Source organism: Schistocerca americana, chromosome 4, assembly GCF_021461395.2.
Source record: "Schistocerca americana isolate TAMUIC-IGC-003095 chromosome 4, iqSchAmer2.1, whole genome shotgun sequence".
NCBI lineage: Eukaryota > Metazoa > Arthropoda > Insecta > Orthoptera > Acrididae > Schistocerca > Schistocerca americana.
The window spans coordinates 219,756,345-219,782,977 of NC_060122.1; the positions used below are offsets into that span (position 1 = coordinate 219,756,345).

At 43.6% G+C, this 26,633-nt stretch overlaps 1 protein-coding gene across 1 annotated transcript in view; it reads right to left on the reverse strand.

Moving 5' to 3' along the window:
* LOC124612676 overlaps window positions 1-26,633 on the reverse strand; it is a 173,946-nt gene that overhangs the window by 69,601 nt on the left and 77,712 nt on the right. Inside the window, exon 2 of the mRNA XM_047141000.1 lies at window positions 9,091-9,210. Within this exon, the coding sequence (XP_046996956.1) occupies window positions 9,091-9,210 (120 nt within the window). The remainder of the gene's footprint in view (window positions 1-9,090; window positions 9,211-26,633) is intronic.

Here is a 26,633-nt window from a genome sequence, read left to right on the forward strand (position 1 = left end):
GTGCCCAGAGAGGCTAATGGTAAAGCGACCGCTGGCGACAATTTGGAGATCTGGGATCGAGTACCAGTGCGCCACTAATTTTCATTGTTGTCATTCCATTATACAGCTAATTTAGTCTCTATATTAGTAACTGTGAATACATTTCATGTATTCGATACCACGGGTCGGCTTTGAGACCGGAAATAGTGCTATGGTAGGTGTCGTCATAGTTAACGAGTTTACGCTCCTAATCAAAGTTACGCTACTGGCCATTAAAATAACTACACCAAGAAGAAATACAGATGATAAACGGGTATTAATTGGACAAATATATTATACTGGAACTGACATGTGATTACATTTTCACGCAATTTGGGTGCAAAGATCCTGAGAAATTAGTACCCAGAACAACCACCTCTGGCCGTAATAACGGCCTTGATACGCCTGGGCATTGAGTCAAACAGAGCTTGGATGGCGTGCACAGGTACATCTGTCCATGTAGCTTCAACACGATACCACCGTTCATCAACAGTAGTGACTGGCGTATTGTGACGAGACAGTTGCTCGACCACCATTGACCAGACGTTTTCAATTGGTGAGAGATCTGGAGAATGTGCTGGCCAGGACAGCAGTCGAACATTTTCTGTATCCAGAAAGGCCCGTACAGGACGTGCAACATGCGGTCGTGCATTATCCTGCTGAAATGTAGGGTTTCGCAGTGATCGAATGAAGGTTAGAGCCACGGGTCGTAACATACCTGAAATGTAACGTCCACTGTTCAAAGTGCCGTCAATGCGAACAAGAGGTGACCGAGACGTGTAACCAATGGCACTCCATACCATCACGCCGGTTGATACACCAGTATGACGATGACGAATATACGCTTCCAGTGTGCATTCACCGCTATGTCACCAAACACGGATGCGACTATCATGATGCTGCAAACAGAACCTGGATTCATCCGAAAACATGACGTTTTGCCATTCGTGCAACTAGGTTCGTCGCTGAGTACACCATCGCAGGCGCTCCTGTGTGTGATGCAGCGTCAAGGGTAACCGCAGCCATGGTCTCCGAACAGATAGTCCATGCTGCTGCAAACGTCGTCGGACTGTTCGTGCAGATGGTTGTTGTCTTGCAAACATCCCCATCTGTTGACTCAGGGATCGAGACGTGGCTGCACGATCCGTTACAGCCAGGCGGATAAGATGCCTGTCATCTCACTGCTAGTGATACGAGGCCGTTGGGATCCAGCACGGCATTGCGTATTACCCTACTGAACCCACCGATTCCATATTCTGCTAACAGTCATTGGATGTCGACCAACGCGTGCAGCAATGTCGCGATACAATAAACCGCAAACGCGATATGCTACAATCCGACCTTTATCAAAGTCGGAAACGTGATGGTACGCATTTCTCCTCCTTACAGGAGGTATCACAACAACGTTTCGCCAGGCAACGCCGGTCAACTGCTGTTTGTTTATGTGAAATCGGTTGGAAACTACCATCATGTCAGCACGTTGTAGGTGTCGGCACCGGCGCTACCCTTGTGTGACTGCTCTGAAAAGCTAATCATTTGCATATCGCAGCATCTTCTTCCTGTCGGTTAAATTTCGCGTCTGTAACACGTCATCTTCGTGGTCTAGCAATTTTAATGGCCAGTCGTGAATATTTAATCTTTGGTTGTCCTAGTAAGGAGCGAAAACAGTGTTTGGAAGAATTTATAAATAAATTTTCCTTTAGTTTGTTTGTTACAGTGATGTTGGATAAATAAGGGCCTACGATACCGGCCGTCAGCTTTGACCAACGTGGATAACTAATGAGATTCTTCGTAAATGAAGTTTGATGATACCAGGGCGGTTCGACAGACAATTCAACACTTTTTTTTCTGTAGTCAGGTTGGTTTTATTCAGGATTTCAATACACGATATTATTTCACACTCTCTTGACTATAAAACCCTATTTTTCAACACAGTGTCAGTTCAAAGCGACGGCCTTACATCACCTTACTAGGATTACCTGTATGCCCCCATGGTGCCATTATACTGATCGACGTCGAAGCCGACGTCTATCCTCCACCATCAACGTACTGCTTCTCGCCGAGTGCATCCTTCATTGGGGCAAACAGATATAGGTCGGAAGATGCAACACCCGGGTTGTAAGATGGATGAGAAACACGTTGTGGCCGAGCGGTTCTAAGCCCTTCAGTCCGGAACCGCGCGACTGCTACAGTCGCAGGTTCGAATCCTGCCTCGGGCATGAATGTGTGTGATGTCCTTAGGTTAGTTAGATTTAAGTAGTTCTAAGTCTAGGCGACTGATGTTCCATAGTCAAGTCCCATAGTGCTCAGAGCCATTTGAACCATTTTGATAAGAAAGAACAGTCCAATGAACTTTTGAGAAAGAACAGTCCAATGAACATTTACGAGCTCCTCTCGGATGCGCAGACTCGTGTGAGGCCTTACTTTGTCATAGAGAAGAAGTTCTTTTGCATTTTCATGGTGACAAACACGCTGAAGTCGTTTCTTCAATTTCCTGAGGGTAGCACAATACACTTCAGAGTTGATCAAACAGTACAACCGCTTCAGAGACCCAAAAGACAGTCGCCTTGACTTTACCGGCTGACGGAGTGGCTTTGGACTTTTTCTTTGGAGGAGAGGTGGTGTAGCGCCACTCCATGGACTGCCTTTTAGTTTCCGGTTCGGAGTTATGAATCCATATTTCATCAAATGGCTCTGAGCACTATGGGACTTAACATCTGTGGTCATCAGTCCCCTAGAACTTAGAACTACTTAAACCTAACTAACCTAAGGACATCACACACATCCATTCCCGAGGCAGGATTCGAACCTGCGACCGTAGCAGTCCATATTTCATCGTAGGTGACCATGTTCGACAAAAAACTGTCGCGATCAGCTCGTATATGCAAGCAGATCCGCTGGTCCTTTGTTGCTCATAAATTGGTCTTCTGTTAGGCGGTGAGGAACCCGGCGACCACACACCTTAGAGTACTCCAACTGGTGGACGACTGTATCGGCATTACCAACAGGGACGTCCAGTTGAGCAGCGAGCTGTTCGACTGTGATCTGTCGAGCTCTTCGAATGAGAGTGTCCGCACGTTCCAACATTCCAGGAGTTACAGTTGTGTGCGGTCGGCCGGCATGTGGGACATCAGACAGGTTTGCTCGACCATCTTTCTACGATGAGAGACGCCACGCCGAATGACTCACCGTGCTTTTGTTCACTGCCAGGTCTCCGCAGACATTACGGAAGCGCCTGTGAATATCTGTGATGCTCTGGCTTTCCGCCGAAAGATACTCAATGACAGCACTCTGTTTGAACGCACCTCCGTTACAGACGCCATTTTGAGGCTACCTGTCGAAACTTCATGAAACTCTAGGAGCTGAAGTTGGAATATTTCACAATGTCCCATAACAAATTCAGCATTTTTTCAGCTGAAATTGGCCGAGAAAAAAAAATGTGTTGCACTACTTATTGACTGTCCCTCGTATTTTGCTTTGCAAGTAGAAAGTTAAGCAGTGCTCTTAGTTTCATGCCTCACCACAGCCTCGGATATCGTGACAATTCGCTATATAGAGCAACATACGTGTGACTACATATTTCACTCTGCTCACTTCACTCATAGTAATTTAATCTGTGCTTCTAGGTTCCTGCCCAGCAACCACCTCTGAAATAGTGTCACATTCGGAAAAAAAACGCCAAATACTTGCGTAATCGGTAAACCAAAATTAAAAATCGCGCGATTCTCAGTGGCTATACTCTCACCTGAGTAGCTACGACCAATTATAACGAATTTCAACAGCTGCGCGGAGCGAAAACTCCGCCGACGCGGTAAGCACACTTCAGGTGTGGACGTCTATGCAGAAGGTGGAGGTCTGAGGATTGCTCCATCTGTAAAACAGGAAGGCCCGGCTATCTGTGGCACGTCTGACGACTGTGCTGGTACACACACAACTGTTTCGAAGCACACCGTCCACGGCACCCTGTTGAACGTGGGACTCGACACTCCACTGTAGAGGACTAGTACGTGTTCCGCTGTTGACCCAATGACATCGTCAATTAGATTAAGTCGCGACGGCTCGCTCCGAGTCGATTTCCGGGTAGAGTATAATCTTTGATCGGCTGCCGAACGAGGAAGCTCGGTGGTGCTCGGCCGAAGAGAGGTGAGGTGAAGTGGGTCGCGGATAGAAAGTTGGTCGGCGGTCGATGGAGTGGAGACAAGCACACACAAGACAGATCGGGAAGGCGCGTGATTGGCCGTGCAGTGCGGCGACTGCAGCCGTGTTTGGCTGAGAGGCTAGCAGTAGACTAGTATGGCCGCGGTATTTTATCTTTCTGCCGTGGCTACGTCGCACGTTGCCTTAAGCCAAGTGTCTTAGCTTCTTTTCTATTTGAAAACCTGTGTATTATACGTTGGTGTGCTCTTACTCCATACTTTGTGGTCGCATCTGCCTGAGTGGTGACTTGACAGTAGTTTGAGAAAGAAAGTGACCTCTGTGTTACGGTGAGGGGTTTGCAGATTGATATATTTATAAATGTATGATTTGTAAATTATTTCCTATTAAGGGTCGTATGTGTGCAGCTTGAGTTAATTCTGAAAGGACTTCCGCTTTACATAAGGAACAGCTACTTGTCATATTGATTGTAAATTCCATGCTCTTGCTCGCGTACTGTTGCATTTTAGTGTGTTTTAGTGTTGCCTACGGAGCTGCGATAAGACTGGGTGTGTGCTGCGTCACCGTTGATGTTCTGGACGTGTTATTTAGCCTATGTAATAGTGGAAGAGGAGGTGGTGGTGGTTAGTGATTAACGTCCCGTCGACAACGAGGTCATTAGAGACGGAGCGCAAGCTCGGGTTAGGGAAGGATTTGGAAGGAAATCGGCCGTGCCCTTTCAAAGGAACCACCCCGGCATTTGCCTGAAACGATTTAGGGAAATCACGGAAAACCTAAATCAGGATGGCCGGAGACGGGATTGAACCGTCGTCCTCCCGAATGCGAGTCCAGTGTGGGAAGAGGAGGAACTGTAAGCTATAAGCACGTACGGTGATCAGCCAGAACATAATAACCTCCGACCTACTATCGATATAAACACGTCCAGACGATAGTAGTGTCACCTTGCGAGGAATGACTACTAGTCAGACACACGCACAGATCATGTAGTATCACTGACCATGCTGTACGTGTGTAGAATGGGGAAGGCCCATGAGCTGTCTGAGTCTGACCGACGGCAGATCGTGATAGCACGGAAACTCGGCGCATGTATTATGGAAATTGCTCGAATTGTCGGGTGCTCGAGTAATGCTATGGTGAGTGTCTTCAACAGATGGCGAAACCATGATGAAGCCACGGCCAGATGTCGAATTTCTTAGACTTCGCAGTGTAGCAAAACAGAACAGGTGGCCACCTATGGCGGAAGTAACATCAGACTTAAATGCTGGGTGAAGTACAAGTGTGTCCGAACACACAGAACACCAAACACTCCAAACAATGGGCCTCCGCAGCCGACGAACCATGCATATGCCAATGTTAACTTCACGATACTGGCAACCAGACTGAAATGGACACGTGACCGTCGGCAATGTTGACGCACCTGCAGAGCGTTTAATGGTCTGATGAATTCCTACCTTTTTCATCATGCCTATGGCAGAGCGCGATTCCGTCGTCTTCTAGGGGGACAACTCCTTGGAACCCGTATTGCGGGACGGAGACAGGTTGGCAACGGCTCCATTATGCTCTGGGGAACGTTCACGCGGGCATCCACGGGTTCAGTGGAGCTCGTGGAAGGCACCATGACAGCCAAGGAGTATCGAAAAATGGCTGCGGATCACGTACAGCCCTTCATAACGATCGTGTTTCCAGGTGGCAATGGAGTTTTTCAACAAGAGGCAGTGATGGAGTCGTTCGAGGAACACAATTAAATTAAAATACAGAACGTAGGTACATTTGAACATTTTACTACGGTTCTTCCAATGTGATACATGTACCTTTGTGAACTTATCGTATCTGAGAACGCACGCTGTTACAGCGTGATTACCTGTAAATACCACATTAATGCAATTAATGCTCAAAATGATGTCCGTCAACCCCAATGCATTTGGCAATACGTGTAACGACATTCCTCTCAACAGCGAGTAGTTCGCCTTCCGTAATGCTCGCACATGCATTGACAATGCGCTGACGCATGTTATCAGGCGTTGTCGGTGGATCACTATACCAAATATCCTTCAACTTTCCCCACAGAAAGAAATCCGGTAACGTCAGATCCCGTGAACGTGCGGGCCATGGTATGAGGCTTCGACGACCAATCCACCTGTCATGAAAGATGCTATTCAATAACGCTTCAAAAATGGCTCTGAGCACTATGCGACTTAACTTCTGAGGTCATCAGTCGCCTAGAACTTAGAATTAAGTAAACCTAAATAACCTAAGGACATCACACACATCCATGCCCGAGGCAGGATTCGAACCTGCGGCCGTAGCGGTCGCTCTGTTCAGACTGTAGCGATTAGAACCGCACGGCCACACCGGCCGGCAATACCACTTCACCGCATGCGAGCTATGTGCCGAACGTCCACCATGTTGGAAGCACATCGCCGTTCTGTCATGCAGTGAAACATCTTGTAGTAACATCGGTAGAACATTACGTAGGAAATCAGCATACATTGCACCATTTAGACTGCCATCGATAAAATGGTGGCCAATTATCCTTCCTCCCATAATACCACACCATACATTAACCCGCCAAGGTCACTGATGTTCCACTTGTCGCAGCCATCGTGGATTTTCCGTTGCCCAATAGTGCATATTATGCCGGTTTACGTTATCGCTGTTGGTGAATGACACTTCGTCGCTAAATAGAATGCGTGCAAGAAGATCTGTCATCGTCCCGTAATTTCTCCTTTGCCCAGTGGCAGAACTGTACACGGCGTACAAAGTCGTCACCATGCAATTCCTGGCGCATAGAAATATGGTACGGGTGCAATCGATGTTGATGCGTTCTCAGCACCGACGTTTTTGAGAATCCCGATTCTCGCGCAATTTGTTTGCTACTGATGTGCGGATTAGCCGCGACAGCAGCTAAAACACCTACTTGGGCATCATCATTTGTTGTAGGTCGTGGTTGACGTTTCACATGTGGCTGAACACTTCCTGTTTCCTTAAATAACGTAACTATCCGGCGAACGGTCCTGACACTTGGATGATGTCGTCCAGGATACCGAGCTAAAAGTGGACACAGCCGCTATTAGGTAGGTGGTGATGATGAGCTCCAATTGATGTGCTGGCCCCACCAACTCGCCAAATCTAAACTCGATCGAACTCATGTGGGAGGCAATTGAACGTGTGGTCAGAGCTCACCGGCCCTCTTCCCGGAATTTACAGGGATGTGTGCGGATGTAGTGCCAATTCCGTCTAGGAAGCTACCAAGGCCAGATTGTTTCCCTGCCACGACCCGTCGCCACTGTTATCCGTGCTAAAATTGGACACAGCCGCTATTAGGTAGGTGGTCGTAATGTTCTGGCTGGTCACTGCATGCTACTCCTACGGGTTTTTAAACTTTTCTGAGCCCCCTCAGGGCTCTGAGCTGTTTGTACTTTTAAAGTTTTATGAAGCTGATTTTAATTCTTAGTAAGAAATTTACTTATTTGGAATTGTCATTCGTGCTTTGCTGTGCTCTTCAGGTGAAAAATTTTCAACAGGTGTTGTTGTTTTGTGTTGGTTAGTTGACACAACGTTTCTAAAGTCCCTAAATTGAAGCCACACTTGTACTTAGGCCGGTTGGCTTTTGCATCCTTGTTGGCTTGGCCGTAAGCATTATGCACAAAATGTTTGAGCGTCACTACAGACAGACAATAGCTGCGAAATCTGTATTTTGGCTCCTTGCTGCGTACTGGAACAATTATCCGTAGTCAGAACTTGCACATTGGCCTTTGTGTACGCCAGATAGGCACGTGATATTTATCCTTAAAGCAATACGTCTGTCTGTGCTTCAGGTGCGCCTGGCATATCTCTTATTCAAAGGACTTGGTAAGTTTACTCGGCCGAGTGTTTGGCCTGGGTGGATCTTGCAGCCGACTGAGCAACCACGACTGCCATGTGGAGTGATTCGTCGGGTACACCGGCGCCTTTATATTTCGACAGACAACCCGCACATTGGAAATGTCAGCCGGTGTGTGTAACGGTGGCAAGGGGTCCTCATTCTGTAATCGAAGCCTAATGCTTATACATACAATGACTTATACATACAAATTAAGTTTCATTAAATCTGAAAGCTTGACTAACTGTCTGATTTGTCTGTTTACGTCAATTGTATTATTTTTCTCTTCAAATCAGTCATGACCCATGAAAACATTAGAAGATGAACCGTTGTGGCTAAAATTGTTGTGGTGACCTTCTACTCTGGATATCCGGTAATCTTATGTAGCAAATGTATTTGTTGCATCTTACAGATACGATTTCAGAGCTGTGATTTTCTGTCGTTGGGGTTGCCAATTTTTATCTTAATTTCAATGTGTGTAACGAATTCATGTTACTGTCTTTAGCTTAAAGGAGAGCGTGTATCTGCTCAGAATGTTTATGTTTTTAAAAATTTCCCTATTACCAAATTTGAAACAGCTAATTGTTATTAGTGCCTTTTTAAATTATTTCATTTATTTAATCTGTTATATTTATTTCCTCAGTTTGTTTGTTAGGTCTCCATATAATTTTGTACATATATATGATCCAGTACCTGGAGGGTTCTCACATATCTGCCTCCCAAACGATATAACTTTTAAAAAGGCCATTATTAATGTCCAAAGAAGATACCAGTACTGTTTCCTGTCGTCACTCCTGGCTTGTAACAGAAATCATAAAAAAAACAACTGCATGGTATATGTATGACTGTTGTGTGAATGTTGGTGGAGGTTACAAGCATGTAAATTAAAGAGAAAACTGAAGTAAAAAAGAATAAAAATTTAAATTTTATGCCCACTTCACATTTTGTATTCCCCTAAAGCTGCATTTCTGTGTTATGTACGTGTTATAAGTTGAGAAATTCCAGGACTGTGTGCCTTAGGTGGTATTATTCATAGGGTGGTCCACTGTACTCACTGATGACGACGAGGTTGAGAGGCGGCGTGACCGGTACGGCAGGCTGCAAGGGCGGCTGCGCCAGCCACTCCTTCCTGCTGATGATCCTCAGTGCACTGGGCGGCAGCGAAGGGCCCTTCCCTGCAACAGCAAGTGACCGTCACCACAAAAAAAAAAGGTTCAAATGGCTCTGAGCACTTTGGGACTTAACTTCTGAGTTCATCAGTCCCCTAGAACTTAGAACTACTTAAACCTAACCAACCCAAGAACATCACACACATCCATGCCCGAGGCACGATTCCAACCTGCGACCGTAGCGGTCGCGCGGTTCCAGACGGTAGCGCCTAGAACCGCTCGGCCACTCTGGCGGGCATCGTCACCACAGAGCCAGGCGTTGCGTGAGGTATACTTTAAAGGCTGATAGGACTCATTCACGTTCTGGTGTCTGATGTAATATACAGGGTGGTCCACTGATAGTGACCGGGCAAAATGTCTCACGAAATAAGCATCAATCGAAAAAACTACAAAGAACGAAACTCGTCTAGCTTGAAGGGGGAAACCAGATGGCGCTATGGTTGGCCCGCTACATGGCGCTGCCTTAGGTCAAACGGATATCAACTGCGTTTTTTTAAATAGGAACCCCAATTTTTTATTACATATTCGTATAGTAAATAAAGAAATATGAATGTTTTAGTTGGACCACTTTTATCGCTTTGTGATAGATGGCGCTGTAATAGTCATAAACGTATAAGTACGTAGTATCACGTAACCTTCCGCCAGTGCGAACGGTATTTGCTTCGTGATACATTACCCGTGTTAAAATGGACCGATTACCATTTGCGGAAAAGGTCGATATCGTGTTGATGTATGGCTATTGTGATCAAAATGCTCAACGGGCGTGCGCCATGTATGCTGCTCGGTATCCTGGACGACATTATCCAAGTGTCAGGACCGTTCGCCGGATAGTTATGTTATTTAAGGAAACAGGAAGTGTTCAGCCACATGTGAAACGTCAACCACGACCTACAACAAATGATGATGCCCAAGTAGGTGTTTTAGCTGCTGTCGCGGCTAATCCGCACATCAGTAGCAAACAAATTGCGCGAGAATCGGGATTCTCAAAAACGTCGGTGTTGAGAATGCATCAACATTGATTGACCCGTACCATATTTCTATGCACCAGGAATTGCATGGTGACGACTTTGTACGCCGTGTACAGTTCTGCCACTGGGCAAAGGAGAAATTACGGGACGATGACAGATCTTTTTGCACGCGTTCTATTTAGCGACGAAGTGTCATTCACCAACAGCGGTAACGTAAACCGGCATAATATGCACTATTGGGCAACGGAAAATCCACGATGGCTGCGACAAGTGCAACATCAGTGACCTTGGCGGGTTAATGTATGGTGCGGTATTATGGGAGGAAGGATAAATGGCCACCATTTTATCGATGGCAGTCTAAATGGTGCAATGTATGCTGATTTCCTACGTAATGTTCTACCGATGTTACTACAAGATGTTTCACTGCATGACTGAACGGTGATGTGCTTCCAACATGGTGGATGTTCGGCACATAGCTCGCATGCGGTGAAGTGGTATTGCCGGCCGGTGTGGCCGTGCGGTTTTAATCGCTACAGTCTGAACAGAGCGACCGCTACGGCCGCAGGTTCGAATCCTGCCTCGGGCATGGATGTGTGTGATGTCCTTAGGTTATTTAGGTTTACTTAATTCTAAGTTCTAGGCGACTGATGACCTCAGAAGTTAAGTCGCATAGTGCTCAGAGCCATTTTTGAAGCGTTATTGAATAGCATATTTCATGACAGGTGGATTGGTCGTTGAAGCCCCATACCATGGCCCGCACGTTCACCGGATCTGACGTTACCGGATTTCTTTCTGTGGGGAAATTTGAAGGATATTTGGTATAGTGATCCACCGACAACGCCTGATAACATGCGTCAGCGCATTGTCAATGCATGTGCGAGCATTACGGAAGGCGAACTACTCGCTGTTGAGAGGAATGTCGTTACACGTATTGCCAAATGCATTGGGGTTGACGGACATCATTTTGAGCATTAATTGCATTAATTTGGTATTTACAGGTAATCACGCTGTAACAGCATGCGTTCTCAGATACGATAAGTTCACAAAGGTACATGTATCACATTGGAAGAACCGTAGTAAAATGATCAAACGTACCTACGTTCTGTATTTTAATTTAAAAAACCTACCTGTTACCAACTGTTCGTCTAAAATTGTGAGCCATATGTTTGTGACTATTACAGCGCCATCTATCACAAAGCGAATAAAGTGGTCCAACTAAAACATTCATATTTCTTTACGTACTACACGAATACGTAGTAAAAAATGGGGGTTCCTGTTTAAAAAGACGCAGCTGATATCCGTTTGACCTATGGCAGCGCCATCTAGCGGGCCAACCATAGCGCCATCTGGTTTCCCCCTTCAAGCTAGACAAGTTTCGTTCTTTGTAGTTTTTTCGTTTGACGTTTATCTCGTGAGATATTTGGCCCGGTCACGATCAATGGACCACCCTGTGTACCGTGAGATCTCGAGGATTGTCTGGTTGCCCGTATTTTGTTTCCCGTTTAGCGCCACTCAGAGAACACTTGCAGGGTAACTAAAGGCTATTAAGAACAGCTGTCAAAATGAAAACTCGAAATAACGTCCTCTAGAAACTTTGTGGTACATCATGCCGATCGACTGCATCAGCTCTCAGTACTTCAGCTCTGAGATGTTTACGCTATTGCAGAATATTGGTCGACATGCTGGAAGAATAGTAGTCACACAACTCTTGTTGATACACGGCTTCACCAGGCCATGCGTCTTGTAACTGCTACCATCAGATCGACACCTACTTTCTGGCCACCCACACTTGGCCACATACCACCTCCATCTCCAATGCGGGAAAGTGCACTTTAACGGTAGTGCAATAAACTTTAGAAACTAACCTCCCTGTCCAAGGAGACATTCCAAACATCAGAAAAAGTAGGCTTCGCTCTCGTTACCCATCTCTGGAAACCAAAAGAATGTTCACTGAAACGGCTTAAAATACTGATGACTGCTGGAACAACACATAACAGGTTAACGTGACGAAGGAACGTCGTAAAATGCTTTGCTTAACGACCAAGCCACCTGGCTTTGAACTACTATACAAGGTGTGGTCGGCTCGTAACCGAATAAGAACCAACACTGGAATATGTGCCGACTCTTTGGGCAAGTGGAAGAAAATAACTTCTCCATGTTGTGGCTGCGTCGCTGCAAAGCAGACTGTTCGCCATGTAATTCAAGAATGTCCTCTCAGAGCTTTCCCTGTCGATACAACAGAGTTTTTAGTGATGTCGGAGGCATCAGTAGCCTACATTCGTAGCCTGTATATTAGTTCGTAGTTTGAGATGACTGTAATATTATATTTTGTGATGCACCCACAAGCTAAATAGCAGGCTCCCGACAAACAATTACAAAGTGAAACAAATGAACTCTCTTGGTGTTGTGCCTTCAGAAACTGGTCGTTGGTTTCACGGGCCATCACCAGCTAGCGTCTGTCGATCGCAGGCAATTACAGACCGAGTTCTTAAATAGTAACAGAAGACAAGTTTCCAAATGAAATGGTTATTGGGGAAACAACATAATGCCTCTTACTTACAGGAGGGCACAAAAACTGTGAAGCTTTTCCACAGTGAGAACAAATTACGTCCTAAAACAGAACACTTATAGGATCGCTACGTCTGTCTGTCTGGGAACGGTAAACTTATCAAGTTGAAACTTATGTCAAGTACTAAGGTGTACGATTCCGAGGTGGTGTAACAAATTTAAGCATCTAAGTCAATACATTAAAAGATACACGCACAAGATCGTATCTTTTTACGATTTTCTCTATTCTCGATAACTAGTAAAAAGAAGTGGCTCTTAATAAGCTAATAGTGACGGTCACAGCCAGAACAAGATAAAATATGATCATTGGGTCGTTTCTGTTTGCTCTAGGATAACCATGAGAGAAAAAAGGTATTTCTTTCACCCTGGGTCTAGATTGCTATGAGTTTTTTGGATGATTCCACGATGTATGTACTCTCAATTTTTAATTCATTTTCCAGCAGTTGTAAAATTTTTGGTTAGCGGGTAGACAAATATACACAAGTACTTGAGAATAGCAGTAACAGTTAACTGATGCAGGCGTCATGAAGTCAATCAGTCAAGAAAAAAAATTTAAAGGATTTTTACTGTAGGGGGTAAGCATTCATCTATGTATGTTATCAACAAGCTACAAACTCATTTGGCTGCTTTCTTTGCTACTCCCCTGTGACATAAAAAAGGGAAAAAAATCTTCAGGCTTGTGATACTGTCTACCGAGAGCAACAGAAACCACACAAGTTTTCCACGTGTCTGTCTCTTCGAGACGAGGCGCTGAACCAGCGAAACATTGACGTCCACCGCGCGTAGATCTTACACAGGTTGTATTAAAGGCATAAAATATGTTATGGAAAGTTTCAGACTTAAGTAGTTTCTGCAGGCACCGGTTCATAGAGAAGGTTGATCTTATAAACGTATTTTTTATAAACCGAAGTTGTATTAAAAAACTAAGAACAGCTAAATCTCACAGCTGTCCTATGTCTCATATGTGTATGAATGAAGTTACTGATAGAATATAAGAGAGGCGAAAATAAACTGTGTTCATTGCAAACATATGAGACACTGTGCTATAAGATAATTAATTTTAAAATTTAGAGCAGTGTTATGTTTCTTCCTTTCTTAGGTGCGGGAAATACGTCAGACGAATGCGCCCACTTAGTTCATCTGTGATCTTCATTCTGGTCTCAGAAACACTGTACCCAAGTCTTCTTTCATTAAGTTGTGTGACATATGTTCATTACAGTTGATAACACTTTTCGTTGGCTTACAAAGATGGTGAAATATATACTGTCTGAAAAATTGAATAAATTCCGCATAAAAGTGAAGAAATTGATAAGAAATATAAAATTATTCCTTCAACTAATATTCCTAGTCACAGTCCCTGAAAAGTCACTACAAACTTTTCGGTAGTGTTCATTAAAAGATATTGTAACAGTCATAAAAGGTACTACCAAAGCAATCAACGAATTAACAAATTACTTCTGACAGTCGAGCTTTCTTATTTGGATAAATATAGAAATTGAAAATTTTATAATATATCTAATGACTTACATATCTTAATACATTTTTCGCCGTGTGCGAGTCAAAGTAAATACTTGATAAGTAATCTCAGGTAAGAGCGTATCCGGGCATATTATTATCGCTGTTGCTGTTCGTTTATTCGATAGCTTCTTGCAGATCAATACGCAATCTTTAAGCTATTGTCTGTCTTTGAGGAAATACGTATTTGTTAATCTTTCCGAACACGGCCATTTTGTGTCCTAAGCCCTGTACTACATTGTCAAGATATTAATGAAGTGTAAATATATCTTCTGGTGAAAACAAAGAAAATTTCTACTTACTAATTACTAGATGAAAGTATATCCTGAATTAATCATTTCTGCATTTTCAGTACAGTGTATTGGAAGTGATGTAGTGTCGTTGTCGGCTCATGGTGAAGTATAATAGGGCCTGAAACTTCGGAACGGATGAATTTTTCTGCTACATTTTTTAAAATGAAACTAAATGAAGTAAATGAGTAAATAAATGAACTTGACGATGACCATCAGCCGAATAACGTGTCGTACACACTGCATGCTGCATAACACTACACCAACCACAGAACCAAATGAAAACCGTAAGGTAATCAGTATTTACATTTTCCGTAAGGTAATCAGTATTTAGATTTTACTTCACTTAAGAAAGACTCTGATTGGTAATTTGTTTGCAAGTTATGTCACAGGATCAGAGTTATTCCCTGAAAATAGGTAACAGCAGTGCTAATAACTCTTGAGCTTAAATAAAAGGATGAACTAAATATCAGTATAATATACTAATTACAGCATTAATGTTCAAAGAACGCAGCAGCCAATGAATAATAAAAAACAACAATCGTTTACTAATAAACTTTAGTTTTTCCAGAAAAATATCTGGCAGTTTTGTAATGTTAACATTATCGAAATTGTTGAAATTTATAAGTTACAAAACATCTGGAGAGAAAAGTTAATCAAAGTATACTACAGTAGCAACAGCATTATGTTCAACGCTTATGAAGAGAATAGTTATAAAAATGACTGGTCTAAATGAATATTGGACAGTGGCTACAAAAAGAAAAGGAACATCTTCTGGTTCAACAACAATAATCGTATTTTTAAGAACTTACTTTTTTAATTCAACTAAAATATCTTTAGTGTTCGAATGAAACAACAAGTTTACTGTTAACACTCACTGTCTATTTATATGCACAACGCACCTTGCAAGTTTAAACCTTCATCATCAGGTGGATTTACATGTGTCAGTATGACATACGTGTGTGTTGTGTTACGATGTTGGGGTAAAAGTAAAATACAGTACCACCAATGGTCATACGCTCCTGTCTCTGTTGTAACATACCACATGCAAACTGCCATGTCATATCAGAATGAGATTTTCACTCTGCGGCTGAGTGTGCGCTGATATGAAACTTCCTGGCAGATTAAAACTGTGTGCCCGACCGAGACTCGAACTCGGGACCTTTGCCTTTCGCGCGCAAGTACTCTACCAACTCAGCTACCGAAGCACGACTCACGGCCGGTACTCACAGCTTTACTTCTGGCAGTACCTCGTCTCCTACCTTCCCGCGAAAGGCAAAGGTCCCGAGTTCGAGTCTCGGTCGGGCACACAGTTTTAATCTGCCAGGAAGTTGCCATGTCATATTTTGTGAAAAAAAAAAAAAAACACTCTGGTGTCTGGAAACTGCTAGGTGCAAAGAACATTATCTCGAAGTACAAAGAATATACATCGTAACAACATCATTATTTGAGATCTTTGTTTGAGTAGCTGACTACAGCGTTGGAATATACAAGAGTTGGAACTTTAGTAGTGGCAACTATTTATTTACAGCTCGTACAAAATATATACGTGTTTAAAAGTTTTACTTACCTTCAAAGTCGTCACCAGGATTGTGTATAACCCGTTGCCAGTGATGTGGAGGTCGTAGGATACTCTTAGCTGTGCTAGTTATGTTGACAGTTCGAGCGGCGCCGTCTATTGCCCGACGAATTTGTAGCAGTTCTGAATCGAATGCCGTGGTTTCCTTCAGTTTACAAATCGAGTTGAACTTAAGAGGGCTTAAGACACGGGAGTGCAGTAGGTAGTATAGCACTTAGCAGCCCCATGAGTCAAACAAATCAGTAACAGCCTGCGCTGTACATGCTTGAGCATTATCCTGCAAAATGATGGTCAGATCCTGAAGAAAGTGTCATCACTTCTGTCTCTATGCTGTTCATTTTTGGAACACAGCCTACGACCTAGAGAGTGATGACACTTTCTGCAGGACCTGGCCATCAGTTTGCAGGATAATGCTCAAGTATGTACAGTGCAAGCTGTTACTGATTTGTTTGACTGATGGGGCTGGTAAGTGCTGTTCCACCTACTGCACTCTCCTGACTTGAGCACTCGTGAGTTCAACTCGATTTCTAAACTAAAGGAAACCACGGCATTCGATTCAGAACTGCTACAAAATCGTCGGGCAATAGACCGCGCAGCTCGAACTGTCAACACAACTGGCACTGCTAAGAGTATCCTACGACTTCGACATCGCTGGCAACGGGTTATACACAATGCTGGTGACTACTTTGAAGGTCATTAAAACTTTGAAACACGTCTCTATTTTGTACCAGCTGTAAATAAATAGTTGCCACTATTAAAGTTCCATCCCTCGTATATTTCATGTGGTATATAAATTCGATTCTGTTAAGTGTGTGTAGCTTAAATTTCATACTCGTTTATACACTGCAGTGCCAAAGATACTGGTGTAGGCATGCGTATTCAAATACAGAGATGTGTAAAATGGCAGAATACGGCGCTGCGGTCGGCAACGCCTTTATAAGACAATGAGTATCTGGTACAGTCGTTATATCGTTTACTGCTGCTTCAGTGGCAGGTTATCAAGATTTAAGTGATTTTGGACGTGGTGTGATAGTCGGCGCACGAACCATTGGACACCGCATCTGAGAGGTAGAGATGAAGTGGGGATTTTCCAGAACGATCATTTCGCGATTGCACCGCGAATATCAGGAATCCTATGATAAATTATTATTTCCGACATTTCTGTGGACGGTAAAAGATCCTGCAAGAACGGGACCAACGACGACTGAAGACGAGCCTTAATTTTTGTTATTTTATCTTCGTGGTTCAAATGGTTCAAATGGCCTTGAGCACTATGGGACTTAACATCTGAGGTCATCAGTCCCCTAGACTTACTACTTAAACCTAACTAACGTACGGACCTCACACACATCCATGCCCGAGGCAGGATTCGAACCTGCGACCGTAGCGGTCGCGCGGTTCCAAACTGAAGCGCCTAGAACCGCTCGTCCACACCGGCCGGCTCTTCGTGGTCTTTACACGATATGTACGTTGGTCGCAGCAGAATCGTTCTGCAGCCAGCTTCAAATGTCGGTTCTGTAAATTTTCTGAATACTGCTCCACGAAAAGAATGTCGTCTTCCCTCCAGGGATACCCACTTTAGTTCACTAAGCACCTCCGTAGTATTCACGCGTTGCTCGAACCTACCAGTAACAAGTCTAGCAGGTTACGTCTGAATTGCTTCGATATCTCCCCTTCAATCCGACCTGCTGGGGTCTCAAACACTTGGTCAGTACTCCAGAATGGGTCACACTACAGTTCTACGCGTGGTCTCCTTTACGAATAAATTACTCTTTCCTAAAATTCTCCCAATAAACTGAAGTCGACTATTCACCTTCCATACTTTAGTCCTTACGTACTCATTCCATTTCACATTTCTCCTGTATATTTAATCGACGTGCCTGTGTCAAGCAGTACACGACTAATGCGAAATTTGAACATTATGTGTTTTTCCTTCTCATCTGAATTCGTTTACATTCTTCTACGCTTAGGCCAGCTCCTGTTCATCACAGCAAATAGCAATTTTGTCTGTCACCTTCTATCCTCCTATAGTCACTTAACGTTGACACCTTTCCGTACAAAACATCATCAGCAAACAGTCTCAGATTGAAGCTCAGCCGGCCGATGTGGTCGAGCGGTTCTAGGCGCTTCAGTCTGGAACCGCGCGACCGCTACGGTTCGAATCCTGTCTCGGGCATGGATGTGTGTGCTGCCCTTAGGTTACTTTTGAACCATTGCAGCTCACCCTGTCAATCAGATCATTTATGTATGTAATTAATAATAGTGGTCGTATTACACTTGCCTGGGACACTGCTGGCGATAGCCTTGTCTCTGATGAACACTCGTCGTCGAGGACAACGTACTGGATTCTATCACTTAAGAAGTCTTCGAGTCTCTCACATATCTCGGAACCTCTTCCGTATACTCGTACTTTCGTTAACAGTCTTCAGCGGGGCACCGTGTCAAACACTTTCCGGAAATCTAGGAATATGGAAGCTGCCTTTTGCTCTATATCTATATTTTGCAGGACATCATATGAGAAAAGGGCAAGATGAGTTTCGCACGAGTAATGCTTTCTAAACCCGTGCTGATCTGTTAACAGAAGCTGTTCTATTTCGTGGGAATTTATTGCGCTCCTCCTTTTTGTACCTCATTACTACAGTTATATCTACAGTTCTGTTGTCATTTAGTTCAGTGCACCTGTTGTGCGGTACCTGATAAGGCGTGTCGTTTTCTTTCAAGTGGGCGACGATTGGTTGATTGAGAACCATTAGACAATGGGATTACAGCAGAGAGGCAAGATCTGTTGGGTAATTAATTTTGTCGATACCAAAGACGTCATAACGTTCGAAGAATCTGTCTGTATTAAGCAACTTTAATTAATTTTAGAGAACGTGATAACTTATCTGTACATCTGCCATTATTGACACAGTGTAATGTGCCGAAGGCACTTTGGTACAAACTTCAGTCGTGAAGTGGGTTCACCAACACGACCCTGAATATTATGTTTCAGTCAGTTCTGTACCAGTGTAGTGAACGAGTGGCAGGACAGATAATTTCAATCTGTTATTTTCGACACCACTTAGGTGAGGCTGCCTGGCCTCACGCGCTGGAGCAGCTCAGCTAAACGTGTATCCACGTCTCTGACATTTTTAACGTGCTCAAAGGAGGTGCGCGGGAGGCGTCGAGGGTGTTGCCGAACTGGGGGTTCTTACAGCGACCTGTCGCCGTTTTATTCACGCACATGTCTATGTGATGACGCCTTAGGACCGCGCGGAACTGGAGGACTCAAAAGCATTAACACTCTTTCCTTTTTCGTTCTCATTCAAATGTCGTCGAATGGTTTTGCATGGTCTCTAGTGGTTCCACGCTATATGCATAGAAAAAATACGGTCGCGCTACATTCCAAAGAGGTGTTAGCACGTTCAGTGTGGTTGCTGGCCCACAATGTCCTTAGAGAAGGACTGAATGCCGGCCGGAGTGGCCGAGTGGTTCTAGGCGCTACGGTTTGGAACTGCGCGACCGCTACGGTCGCAGGTTCGAATCCTGTCTTGGGCATGGATGTGTGTGATGTCCTTAGCTTAGTTAGGTTTAAATAGTTCTAAGTTCTAGGGTACTGATGACCTCAGCAGTTAAGTCCCATAGTGCTCAGAGCCATTTTGAAGAAGGACTGAATTGTCCGTGGGGTGTCATCAGTGTCGAAGATAATCGACAATGTCGTCCTGTTCTCATCGCACTGCGATTTGCCGTTTTCGGCCGCGAAATGTGTGGGAATCAACGCCACAGGTGAAGGGGTGGTTTTACTGACATCCGCTGAGACGCTCATTATGCCTTGTCGGAGCCGTGCTGCGGCTCGCGTTGGTGCTGTTGTAGGTTTCCGCCCTCTGTGGGAAGCCAGACTGTATCGTTTAGTTGACATGGTTGCGGTTGTTTGTATTCTTCTTGTGTTGATTGGCGCCACTTGGTTTCACAAGCTTTGCCTGTCCGCTAGTGGCAGCAGCGGCGTTATCGATATGTAGTAACTGTGGCCCTATCTTTGGTGGACGTCGCTGTTCGGTTGGGGACTCCAGAGGAGCCAACAGGGCAGTGCTACAATATGCGGGGACCGCTGGCGGCACACATGCACTGCCGGATGTAAGTGCTGTGGTCGCGAGGGTACATGACCTAGTCGTCAACCGGATCCGTAAAGCTTTGAGTGGATTTTAATCCTAGCAGTGAAACCTCCACCACTGTGAGATCTCGCGATTCCCCAGTGACTTGGGTTCATGTTGCTGCTCGCAATGTCGCCGAGACGAAGAGCAGCGAGTGGAGTGCTGGGGGAAGGTGGATCTAATTAGCTTTCCTCGACTTCTTGTTACTAACTGCTGCATTACTATTTGTTAAGCTCAACCAGAGGTATTTTTCCTGCTTGGTGGCCGCTAACGCCCCAGTGATCTGCTCTGGAGGTTAGTATATGTAACGGTAGTGCACGATTCCTCGCCTTGCCGCTGCTGTCCGGTAAGTCGTGTAGCTTTGACAGTTTCCTTGATTTCTAGGTCGGTTGGTGTTTCTTCTACTCTGGTAGTAGTGGTTCCTTTTTCCTTTCGGACGCTCTAAACACAGCATTCTGAGGACGTAGTGCTGACCGCCGGTTCCGGCTTTGGTGTGGTGTTCCATCGTTGCATTGGTTATCGGACGTTAGGTAGCTTCAGCAGATTATCATTAGTCATTCGTTAGACTGCCACTAGTCTGAGTTACCATCTTGGCTGCCTTTATCATCGGTCGCGAAGGTGTTTCTGGCCTGTCTACTCAGAGGTCGGTTCCTGGAGCACCGTCTGTGGCTAGCCCTTTGTGTTTTATTATTGTGTTATTATTTTATTATTGTATTACCAAGTTACCATCATTTGTCTCACCTGTTTGGTGACCAGTTGCTTGTCATGTTGAACTAACCTTGTTATTATATTTGCTGTTTTACTGTATGTTTCTAATTTTTTTTAATATAATTGCCATTCTTGGCGTTACAGCAAGTTTAAATGGTTGTGCTACCAAGTGTACTATCATTTTGTGTCACCTGTTTGGTGATCAGTTGCCTATCTTGTAAATTAACTTTTGCTATTGCCTAGCTGTTTGACAGTATGTTTGTTAAATTTTTTTAATAATTGCCATTCTTGGCGTTAAAGGCCTTGAGCCGTGACTGTCACTACTTGTCTTACAATTCTAATGTGGCAATTGTAGTTTAGCAGTCAACCTTTAAGACCTTGGTGATTTGCTTTCAATATTTTAATAACTGTAGTTTGTGAGTTGCAACAAGTTAAACAATTCTGAATTTATTGCCATTAAGGCCTTCAGGTGTGAAACAGTTCTTAATTTACTGCCATTAAGGCCATCAGCTGTGAGTGTCGTCGCCCAAAAGAAGCGTGATTTCAATGTTGGATGTCGTGGTTTTGACCTGCATGGTAGAGGCGTCAAAAGGAGTGCGATATGTGTAGGACGGGGCTGTGACGACCTTCCTATCGTATGACTCGTTCACGATGGCGTTTGGAAGAATTGTAGTGAAGCTTGTTGCCTATGAGATATGAACCCAGCTTACACCTCACATGAACTTCCAATCTCTGGCCTTTTTTTCCGCATGTGTCGACACATTGCTGTTTGAAGAGTCGCAGAGCCCGAGGTTGACGTCGCAGAACGCCAAGCTTTTATATCATTACAGAGGATTGCTGTGGGCGCCTTGCGGCCAATTTTAAACGAGCGTTGGAGTGGGAGTCTACAACGTAGTTTCGAAAAAGTGATACATTCTGTTTTTTTTCTTTTATTCTGCAGTGTGTTTCCCCATGATCTCTCTCACCGTAGGTATTGAAAGTTTCAGAAAATAAAGGATTGCCTACAGAGTTCTGTTATTGTGGATGGAGGATCACAAACACACATAGAATAGCGTCAAGTGTGCCGCATGAAAGCGTGACCGCGTCGCTCTACTCCATGTTAATTAATCATTTAGATGATAGTACTAGTAACTACATCAAACTTTTTGACATACGACGCGGTAATCTCCTCGTATGACGCAGTGCTACCTGATAAAAACCGTAGCAGTTTCCAGCCGAGCAGGAAGAAAATAATATTCTTTTGCAATGATTGGTAATTAGCTGGTAAAGTAGATGAAGCTGTGCAGCTCACGATGTAAGATAGTCTCTTGCTACAGGTTTAGTGGATAACTATGGGAGTCATTTCTGCCATAAATGTCGCAAGGAAACAATTCCTGTGGTATGAGCTTAATCGGATCCTTAATCGAGGTATAGCAAATGAAGCGTTTCAGTTCATTCGTTAGGCGTTTTGACCACGGAAGGGATTGTTTACGAAAGATACTGTCCACAGTGGAAACTGCTCAATATTTGAGAAATGCGTGTAATGTGTAGAGAATACGAAGAGAAGCTACACGAATGGTGCCAGACTTATGTACCTAGTATGAAGGCGTAGCAGAAATCTCCGACCTCCCGATTACGAATCCGCTGCCTTACACTTCAGAACTTCGCTTGGCCCCCGTACCTCGTCTGATACTGGGTATAAAAGTATCTCTGCTGTTTCTACAAACAGATTATCATCTGACTTGAATTTCATAAGGATTAGCAGACATGTGCCTATATCAATAAACTACCGATTCTAAAAAGGAACTAACTCCCACGTATCTAATAGCTTCAAACTTCTGATCACCTCACGAACGAGTTACTGTCTTCAGCATTTGGCGTTAAGCACGCAAGCGAGAAAAAGTTTAGAAAAGGTTGGAAATTATGTTTTAAAGTTTGTTGTACGTCGCTAAGTAATTATAAAGCGCTGGATGAATATAGTCTATATAATTCTGGTCCTTTTTAAGCAAACGCTAATTTTTCACGCATATCAGTGTCTGCATCATATCACCTGAACCACGTGTCGTACAATGATGCACTTTTGCAGGTTCATTCAGTGGTATATGGGGATACCACCTGCAAAATGTGTTGCCGGTAATTCTAGTAGTAAAGAAATCATGTCCTGTGCTGTTTTACTGCAAGATCATCGAGGAGTATAATAAGCTAAACACTTTTTCCTTTCACCACTTTGTGTTAGTCTCAGAGAGAAAGAGCTTCTTAAAGGTTTGAAATTATGTGTTAAGTTCGTTGCAAGTCGCTGCTTGCTCTCATTCACAAATACAGGGTGAATATTGTTGTTGTTGTTGTTGTTGTTGTGGTCTTCAGTCCTGAGACTGGTCTGATGAAGGTGTCCATGCTACTCTATCCTGTGCAAGCTTCTTCATATCCCAGTACCTACTGCAACCTACATCCTTCCGAATCTGTTTAGTGTATTCATCTCTTGGTCTCCCTGTACGATTTTTACCCTCCACGCTGCCCTCCAATAGTAAATTGGTGATACCTTGATGCCTCAGAATATGCTCTACCAACCGATCCCTTCTTCTAGTCAAGTTGTGCCTCAAATTTCTCTTCTCTCCAATACAGTCGCCGTAATTGCCTCAAGACAAATACAAAGACACTAACTGTAAAAGCTAGTTTATCATGCATCATGATTTTTAGTGCGCCGTATCTCCTAAGCTATGTGTCATACAGTGACACAATTTTGCAGATACATTCACTGGTATATGTGAGTACTATCTGCTAAGTGCATTGCGAGTACAATAAGTAGTAAGTACAATAAGTAAGAAAGAAGCAATGCATTAAAAAGTCATGTCTGATGCGGCAGTTTTGCCGCATGGATAGCGAAAATATAGTAAGATAAACTTTTTTCCTTTCATAATTTTTGTGTGGGGATCATGCGAAAAAGTTTCGTAAAGGTATGAAATTATGTGTAAAGTTCGTTGCAAAGCGCTGCGTCCACTCATTCTCAAATACTGGATGACTATAGTCTTGGTATTTGCAACCGGTGATTTACACTGACCCAAGACATACACACAGCTGCTAACTGCAATACGGAGTGTCTATAAATTAGTTATACAGAAGTAACCTAAAATCGTCAAATGTTCGTTACAGTACTGGATGCAATTCATCATCAAATTTTATTTACAAATGTTCAGTGTGGCAACCTTTTGTAACGCGACAAATGTCCCAACTGTAACCAGTTTGCTATCAAATCCTACGAAGCAAGTCTTGATGTACGGTGGCAAAGGATTGTGTTATCCGTTGTCGCAGCTCGTTAACGTTTCCCAGAAGCGGAGGAACAAGTACTTTGCCTTTAACGTAGCCCTGTACACGGAAGTCCATTGGGGTTAAATCGGGTTATCTTGGCGACCAAGATATTGTTCTAGCAGCTCCAATCCAAGTCGGCACATACCGTCGGAGATACGCCACGACTTCACGATGATAATGTAGTGGTGCGCCATCTTGCTGGAAAATACATTCTGTGCTCGTATCGTGCTGTAACTGAGGCATTACATAATGTTCAACAATGTTCTGGTAACTTATGGAAGCTACAGTTGAGTCGGAAAGGGACCGTAAATCTTGTCACAGCTTATAGGGCAAGAAACATTTATCTTAGGCGAGTTCCGTACAAGTTCGACTACGTGGCGTGGTTTGTTCTCACCCCATATCCCAACATAATGTCCTTTAACTTTACCTCCGGTATGGATGGTGGCTTCGTCACTGAGCACAATTTTGTTACGAAAATCATCTTCAGTCTGCATTTTGTTAAATTCAGGCCATTTTTCCCTGTCACTTTCTATCAAAGCTTGCAACGGTTTCAATTTCTAGGGGTTTAATGACAGGCGCTACCGTAATACCCTCGATCCTGTAACATTAGGCACATTCAGTTCTAAGCTGACACGTCACGTTGATTCACCAGACTACGAATGTAAGACTACAAACATGTTCAATTGTTGCGTCAGAGACTGCTGGGCAGCCCTAACCCGGCATCCCACAGCCAGATTCGGTGAAACGATTGTTCCAGTTAATAACAGTTTGTCCAGTTAATAACAGTTTTTCTTCGAGATGGTGGCTTGTGATCTTTAGTCCTGGATTGTTCCTGAACTGCAGTAGCGCTTTTGATTTCATGAAAACATATACAACGGTGTGCACGCTCTGCTTCATTATACAGCTCCATGATGGCTGTTGGAATAACTCATCGGCACATACCACCTAGGGGGAACGTTGCGAACTAACAGTCTTACGCGGGAATAAAACTGAAAGTATATCGTATTAAGTGCTACATCAAACATTTATGTAAGTTATTAACCCTTTTCACAATTAAAGGTTTCTTTTGTGTAACTAATTTATAAGCACTCTGCAGTTGTCTTATGTTGAAGATTTAACGTAAGATCATACCTCTTAATGAGCAGATTACGTCAGCAATATAAAATTTTAAACTTGGTCAAAAAATACGTGATTTTTTGAAAATCAAATTTTTGTTGGCCCTGGACTCCCTCTCAACCACCCTTCACATTGCTAAACGGCTATCGGGTTTCATGGTTCACAAACCTTTTTGCAGGTTGCCTATCTAACGACCTCCGGGGGCAACAAAAATTTGATTTTCAACATTTCGTGTAATTACTGAGCGAATTTAAAAAGTTAAAGTGCTGACGTAATCTACTGATTAAGAGGCACACTCTTATATTAAATGTTCAACCTAATGAGACAAGTACTACAGTTGGAAAATGCGTATGTGTCCTAAGGCAGCTTAACTCACAGCACACAAATGCCCAGGTTACATTCTTCCTCTGCTTGTGAATCACAACACTTGGCGAATTTCAACGATCTTTAAAAATAGTTTCAAACCGTTTGTTTCTAAACTTTTCCTCGCATACACGCTTAACGTCAAATACTTAACACCTTAACTCATTTGCAAAGTAATCAGACATTTGAAGATATTTTAATGATGGGAGTTCGATTCAAGGAATCGGGGTTTACTGGTATAGAAATAACCTTGTAATGACCTGCTGTGGTCATCCATCATGAAGCTTCAGTTTCGAGTGCCGCAAAGGAAGGTTTCATTACAATAGGCCCAGACGATCAATTACAGAGAAGCAGATTCCTTATGTCTTTCCTTTACATTCTAAAGTTTAACTTTTTCCACTTATTAAAAGCTATTAAAGTCACAGTGGGTAATTCATTTATTCATTGCTTTATGGTACGAAACAAATTTTTTATAGTGACTGTTAGTTTCTTTTGTAGTTTAGGATGAGCCCCTTCATTAGTATATCCATGCATTATGTGGTACACATATTTTCATACTTTACTGGACCACTCCTGGTAGTTTTCCTTCAATACGTTGTTATTGTTGAGCGACGTCGTTTTTCTTGAATTTTAATGCTCTTATATGGAGCTTTCCTTCTCTCTAGGCCGTCGGAGTTTGAACTTATAGTATCTTAGTGGCACGTTAACAAGCTCAGCGGGCACCTCACACATTCTCCAAAATGCGAGTCCATTGTGTTAATGACAGTGTCACCTTGCTCGATATACTGGTATGTTACCACTTGAATAAGTAAGGATACTGCTCCATCAGTCTGGAAGTGGACAGATGTCCTCTGACTCAATGCGTGGCCTAATTCACTGCTCTTATCACATCTGCCTTGACACATCA